Consider the following 7,611-nt stretch of genomic DNA (forward strand, 5'->3'; position numbering starts at 1 on the left):
TTTATTACAAACTTTTATCTAAAAAATATTGATTATCAATTTCTCAGAAAGAAAATAAATAAACTTGATTGCTGAAAAATTAATTTATTTGAATATATGCCAATGTGAGGTTATACTCTATTTCATATCATTTTAGTAAGAATTACTAAGTCTTAATTGATGTAAGAATTAGTTAAAAGTAAACTAAAATAAATTAATTTAAACTCATATTATATATTTATTTTTCAAAATAAAAACTCATGTGCATATATAAGATTTTAAATAACTCGTGTTGGAAAACTAATTCTAATAAAATGACCCTTACGTCGTAAATATTTGGATAAATATAGAGACTTCTAAATTTTGATCAAAGAAGACCGGAAACTTCAGTCTATGGAGCGAAAACCTGTGCATACAAGCCCTTTAGGTGATGTTTGGTTGGGGAGAAGTAAAATTTTTGATGGGTAAGTGTATGTGGGTATCTGTCTTCACCACGTTTGGTTGGGGATTTTCAATAGATTTTCCCATCTAACTCACTTGGCTAGGAAACGAGAAAGAGGACCAAAAATTGGAGAAATGCACTGTTCAGAAACCGTTTGAAGATGTGGAATTGTTGTTCAAAATCGGATAAATGAAAAAGGTGATGAAATATTGGTCAAGTTTACCCCTGCTTCAGTTTACTGCGTAAGAAAAAAAATAGGTTCTGAACAGTATAACACGGAGGTGTTTTTTTAGGATATTTTTGTAAATTTCATTAAATTTTTCCATCAATATTTTATCTTCAACCAAACACACATTCAGAAATTTAATTCTATTTTTCTGGTAAAATTTTGCCCAACCAAACAACTTTTTTACAACTTTCCTATCTAACTCATTTTTCCTCCAGATCTCTAGTATTTAAATTTCCCTAGTATTAAAAAATTTCTCCCCAACCAAACACTACCTATTTATTTTGAGATCAAGTGTTATATGTTTAGAGATACAAATAGCCATTTTTTTCCCGATACATCAATTGCTGTACTTGCTTCCTCTAACGTATCTTTTTATTTTAGAGGATAAAGTGTAGAGTTATGATCTTTATTAATTGAAAAATTAAGTGAGTACAAATTTTCATAAATTTATAATTTATAAAACATGTGCAACCATTTTATCAAAATCTCAACCATTAACTTTTTATTCTGTAATTATAATTCCTTACTTTACATTTTGAAATGCATTTTTATATTTTTACCCCTCGAAAATGCGCTTTTCACTTTAGAATAACCAAATCTCATTATATACTAAACTATTTTTCTTTTGAGATGAGATCTAACTTTCATTAATTGGTGACATCTGTCTCCAACAGAGAAATATTTAACCTCTCATGCTTTTTCTTTAAAAAAATTCTGCTTTTTCGTAGACATATATTATAATCAATATATTACATGTAAAGGTGTACTGGATGTGCAATTCAATAATAACTTATTAAATATTTCACCACCCTTTATTTAAATAAAATAAAATATATATATATATATATATATATATATAATAAAATAAAGACAAACTAATTTTAATCCATTAAACATTTTTCATTATAGCAACTTGACACATTTGGATTTATATCTCTTACGTTGATGCACTAAAAAAAATTGAGATGAGACAATAAAGAAGAGAGAGAAAGTGAGATGAGGAAAAAAAAAATAGTAATCCCCATATCTTTATAGTCTCGACTGTAAATTTTTTTGGGGTGTAGCAACATAAGAGTTATAAACCCAGTTATAATAATCATAAATTAAATTTAAATTCAACACATTAATTACAAACTCATATTATAGGGGTTTTTTCTCGGAATATTTTAAAGGAGAAGTGTGTGTTATTTTAAAAGATGTAAAGTTGTATCATTTTAAGAGAGAGAAAAAGATAAATAAAATAGAAGAGTGAGTGGACAAAAAAAATAAAGGTGTGGGTCCCACTTCTTTGAGAGAGTGAAAGAATATAAGTTGTGTCATTTAAAATGATAATCATTTTTCTCATATTTTAAAGGTAGTTAAAAACCATTGATAAGTTTTGAGTTTTCCTTATCAGTAGCATAGATGGATCATGGAGGAACAGTGACTATTTTGTCACGCTTGGCCAAATTATTTACTAGACTGCCACGCCAACAGTAAAAATTCTCGGAATGCCACGCGGCATAATTCGCTAGACTGTGCAGCGAAATATGTTTGCAAATAATTCACTACACAGTGTAGCGAATTGTGCTATGTCAAGGCTGCACAGTTAGCAGTAATGACACGTGTCAAGCAGACAGTAATACAAGCAGAATTCGCCTCACAGTGTAGCGAATTACTGCCTGCTTGACACATGTCATTTTTGCTAACTGTGCAGCCTGACATGGCATAATTCGCTATACTGTGGAGCGAATTATTTGCAAACATATTTCGCTGCACAGTCTAGCGAATTATGCCGCGTGACATTCTGAGAATATTTTACTGTTAACGTGGTAGTCTAGTAAATAATTTACTGAAGTGTGGCAAAATGGTCAGTGTTCCGGATTATGGATACATTTATCCAATGTTATTAAAACCGGCCCGGTTATTGACTCGATCGAGGTACTGAATCACTGGGTCACTGGTTCAATCGCATGACCCGGTAATTATATGTAATTTTATAATTTATATTAAAAAATTATAAACATACTCAAATATCTAAAAATAATAATAAAAATTTCAAATATTTTAATATAAAAAATAATAAATCACATATTATTATCCAATAAAGAATCAAACAAAAATATAATGATCATGATACGGGGCTTTAGGTTTAAAATACGACATCTCTAACTATAAATCAAATTAAAATTTTCTGGATAGTACATAATTGAGATAATATTAATGTTGTAGGTACATAATTTATGTAAGTCAATAAGTAAAAAAATAATCAAATATGTCCATTATGATTTTATTTTATTTTTAAAAAAATAATTTAAATTTTTTTTATTTTTTGGGACTGGGCCGGGTCACCGATTTTCATAAAAACCGGACGGGTCGGACCGGGTCACACCGGTTCTGATGCATGACCGGTCCGTTACTTCAACCAAATCGATTAGATCGGATCGATTTTTATGTTTTTAAGAGACAAAAAAAAAATTATGGGAGAGAAAATGAAAAAAAAAAGTTTTAAAAATGTAATCCCACCTTTTTATGAGAGTGAAAGGATGTAAGGTGTAAGGTGTTCGCGTTCTAGATTGGATCGATTTTGGAAGCAAAAATTATCTGATCCAATCCCTTCGGTTTGATCATGTAATTATCTATTCGATTTGGATTTTTTTTAAATCCAATCCAATCCAATTTTTTTCGGTTTGGATTGGATTGATTTTCGGTTTTTTAAAAAATTTAAAATTTATTTCATGATTATTGTGCAAATAAGATCTTTTGTGTATATTGGTTTTATAATACTTTTTTTTAAATACAAAAACATCAGATAATATAGTTTTTTTTGGGACATGAAGCTCTATATAGATAAAATTTTGTTGATGAGATGTGACTAGATTTTTTTTCTTAGGTTTAGTTGATGGGTTAATAGGTCTTGAGTTTAGAAATTTTTGGGCTATGATTGAAAAAAGGCTCAGATAGGTAGAGGAAAATTAATATATTGGATCAGTTTGGATTGGATCGATTTTCATATACCAATCCGAAAACCGATCCAATCCAATTAAAATTTGCGATTTTTATTTGGTTTTCGATTTTTTAGTTTTTGATTTGTTCTGTTATCGATTTTTCGATTCGATCACCGCGATTTAGATAGGCTGATGAACACAATAAGGTGGGTCCCAAAGCCGGATATCAAAACTGGTGGTGGGTGAGAATGAAGCAAGAGGTGCTGTCAACCCCACAAAGTCTTTGAACTTGTGGCTGAGAGTGAGAATCAACCTTAGAGGCCAACTGCGTTTGACAAACACTCATTTATTGTGTCTTAACTCTTATGCTTACTAAAAACCCACATATGACATATTCATCTCTCTTGGAATAGCCACCAAGGTCCCCAAAAACCTTAAAAATATCCTCTCTCTTTTTTTAGTTATCCTGCATGCTCTAATAATAATCCTTCCCCATTATCATTATTCATTGAGCTAAACCTTCACCTGCACCACTAACAGCAGGCAAGGCAACTAACATCTCAGAGAAAACAAAAAAAGCTATCATACCCGCATGGATTTGGTGAAATCTGTCTTGTTCCATGTGCTTTTCTGTTTCTTTGTTTACTCTACCTATGTTATTATTATGTTATTCTTATCGGTAACTTTAGTAAAGGAGCAAAGTCAAATGTTCATTCTTTCTACTAGTATCTGACTTCAAACTTCTCTTTGCTTTTGTTGAATGAAGCAATGAAACTGAGAGGGTTCAAGTTCAATTATGCGAACGCTTTGCGATGCTTGTGAGAGCGCCGCCGCTATCGTTTTCTGCGCCGCTGATGAGGCCGCTCTCTGCCGTGCCTGTGATGAGAAGGTAGTTTTTTTTTTATGTTTTTTTTTCATTATCTTTGGTGAGACTTGCTTGCTTTTAGGTGCAATTGTGGACCCTTTGTGTTTTTTAATGTCATGATTTATTGACTAATAAAAACAAATCCCTCCCCTATTAAACCCGAAATAAAGAGGATTGGATTAGCTCAATCCTTATACACAACCTTATAGCATGGATGGGACGAGGACAATAATTTTGAGCAATAATTTTATTTTATTGAGCAATCCTCTCACTACTCAAGCCTCACCCTCTTTATTGAGCAATAATTTTTTTTTTATTTTTATTTTCCATATTTTCTTTGGTGATTTCTGATGGCCACATCTTGTTGCTTTGGTATTCATTAATGTTAGACAATAATAAGTTGGTATTTCCCTTGAAATCACTACTGAGCCTGTTATACTCCGATCTTTTGGTGAAGTCTATCACGCTGTTTCATTGGGAATGTAACAATATTGGAATCATGGGCTAAACTTGGAGATGTCCCATGATAGTGAAAAAGAGTATCTATAAGGTGCTTCAAATTAAAGGACTTGCAATTCGAGTCACCGGCTTTGTTATTGTTTCATAAGTATACTTTAATCAGATTGATCTTTTCTCTGGACTTGGGTGATTGTGAAATCTAAGTTGGTTTACTTAGAAGTCTTGCTTGTCCTGGTCAACATCTTTCAATGTAGTAGTTCATAGTTTAAGCTCAATATTTGTATGACAGGTTCATATGTGTAATAAGCTAGCTAGCCGGCATGTAAGAGTTGGTCTTGCAAGTCCAAGTGATGTGCCGCGCTGCGACATTTGTGAGAATGCACCTGGTAGGATGTTTCCTCCCTCTATCCTCGTCCTGTTTCTGATATGCCTTTTGCTTATTATATGTTTTCCCTTTGAATATGGATGCAGCCTTCTTCTATTGTGAGACAGATGGAAGTTCCCTTTGTTTGCAGTGTGATATGATAGTTCATGTTGGAGTCAAAAGAAAGCATGAAAGATATCTTCTTTTTAGGCAGAGAGTTGAGGTATGTCTCCCCTTGCCAACATGAATTGGTCATACTGTGTTATCTTGATGCTTTAGCTTTCATTGAAATTTGTATAATATCTGTTTGCTCCGTAGTTTCCAGGAGATAAACCCGGTCATGTGGAAAACCCAGCTTCACAACCTCTGGACCCAGGTGAGACTAAAAGAGGACAAAATCAACTGCCCAAAATAAAAATGGGAGAAAAACAACAAAATCACAGGATGCCAGAACCTGATACTGGTGGGCATGCCATGATGGAAACTAAAATGATTGATTTGAACATGAAGCCTCACAGAATGCATGAACAAACATCAAATAATCAGGTTAGAGTGCATGAAAAGTAAATTTTGTCTGACTAGTTTGAAATTTCTAATCTGGTAAGGGCTTATGGAATATTCCAAATACTTGCATATATTGCCAGCTCATCTCCACTTAAAAGGCTTATAGGATTGTCAATTAATGAAATTATATCCCTAATAGCATAATTTTATCTCACTAGAACCTGGATCACTTCATAATTATTGTTGTATTTATCTCTAATGCTATGTGGTGGTGAAGTATTTATAATATTGAATCATTATCTAAATGGAATTTGAATCATGGATCATTCAAGCCTCCAAGTACTTAGATAGTTGTCTAGTGAATAAAAAATTAAGCAAGCATTCACTTTGCTTGATGCTTTATGTCGTGCGAGATCAGTTGTCTAGCTTGACTTGAAGAAACATCTTCTGGCCCCTTGCAAGTAGGACTCACAGAGAAATCATCCCCTTTTACTACAGAAACTTACAGGAATTAACATGACAAGGATTATTATTATGTACTCCTAATTGGGGGATGAAAAATCCTTCAGATATTGCCTTAATGAATATATACACTAGTAAAAATGAATTCTATGAACTCCTACAAATTGCTTCCTTCGGAAGCAGGGACTGGTAATTTTTTGTAAAACATTAGAAATTGATTTCCTTACAAGGTAAAATACCAGGTATTCTGCCTATTAACTGTGAAATTTCAAAAGTATGTTGCTTCCACAAGCATTTGGTTAAAGAATTGAACTGAACAATCTACCATATCCTTTTTTCTTTTCATCTGCAGTGCTATCATTTAGTGACTGCATGAAAGTAGAACCTTTTAACCTTTGTATTAAACATATCCCTGTTACAATATGCATGACATGCACCTGCATATATATTACTCAGGAATGTTTTTCTTTGCTTGGCAGCCATAAGTCATGCAACTGGTCAATGCAGTTCTGACAAGATCTTACACCAGAAATCTTCAGAGATAAATGGCTTATATATGTCTCATGCATGCTAGTTACAAGGTTGTCATACACTGTGACATCCTAATCTGGCAAATGAGGTGTTGTGGCACCAGGTCTTTTGAGGATTATGTTCAACTATGTAGGAATTCAATTTGCTATTTTAACACATCATATATGTACTGAAGAGAATTGTTAACTTTAAATCTGCTATCCCCTGGCAATGAATTGTGTGTTAACTCTTATGGTTTGAAAGTTTTATATGCCATAATACTAAGCTCCTGACAGAAAATGGCAAAGAGAAGGGTGGGAAGAGATTTTGATTCGAAGTTTAGCCAAACCACATGATGTTAAACAAAGTAGCAAGTAAAGGCACCTTTGTCAAATGGTGGCAACTGTAATTTTTTGACAAAAAGAAATTAAAGGCAAATAGTTTGGATGGTGGCAAACGAAAATTTTCTTCTTAGTTGTGAAAGTTGGCAGGGGAAAAAATTCAACAATTTTTTCAGTATAGAGCATTGGGGATAATGCCTGCTGCTTAATTCGGGATTAGTCCCATGTCTATCTCTTTTCTTTCTGCCTGGGTTGTAAGGATGTTCGGAGCTTGATCCCTTCCAAAGGGATAATTATTGAGGAATAATGTTTCTTATGTTCTAGGAGATAAATTTTATTTACACACGTAGAAGTGTATCGGGTTTATATATATATATATTTTTCTCTTTTTCTCATATGGTCTCATGCGCTTTACATATTTTTATGTGTGTAGAAGATAAAATTATTTTCTATAATATAAGAAGAGAAAGGTTATACTTACAACCTATTTTTATTTACAATCTCTTACAACCATATCTTAACACCGTTG

At 32.7% G+C, this 7,611-nt stretch overlaps 1 protein-coding gene across 4 annotated transcripts; it reads left to right on the forward strand.

Annotated features, from left to right (window-relative positions):
- The first annotated feature begins 3,962 nt into the window (after positions 1-3,962).
- LOC133289799 (B-box zinc finger protein 18-like) lies at positions 3,963-7,409 on the forward strand. 4 transcript variants are annotated; one of them, XM_061487799.1, is made up of 6 exons: positions 3,963-4,178; positions 4,344-4,466; positions 5,191-5,287; positions 5,373-5,488; positions 5,584-5,641; positions 6,711-7,409. In XM_061487799.1, the coding sequence occupies exons 2-6, from the start codon at positions 4,374-4,376 to the stop codon at positions 6,803-6,805; spliced, it is 459 nt and encodes a 152-aa protein (XP_061343783.1). In that variant the 5' UTR covers positions 3,963-4,178; positions 4,344-4,373; the 3' UTR covers positions 6,806-7,409. The 4 variants fall into 4 exon arrangements, with proteins under 4 accessions (XP_061343783.1, XP_061343781.1, XP_061343782.1 ...); XM_061487797.1 differs by having other exon boundaries at positions 3,963-4,199; positions 5,584-5,811; positions 6,711-7,400; XM_061487798.1 differs by having other exon boundaries at positions 3,963-4,120; positions 5,584-5,811; positions 6,711-7,400.
- The last annotated feature ends 202 nt before the right edge of the window (positions 7,410-7,611 follow it).

This window comes from Gastrolobium bilobum, unplaced genomic scaffold (assembly GCF_033153095.1).
Source record: "Gastrolobium bilobum isolate Gb01-03AN ecotype WA unplaced genomic scaffold, APGP_CSIRO_Gbil_v1 utg48976, whole genome shotgun sequence".
Lineage (NCBI taxonomy): Eukaryota > Viridiplantae > Streptophyta > Magnoliopsida > Fabales > Fabaceae > Gastrolobium > Gastrolobium bilobum.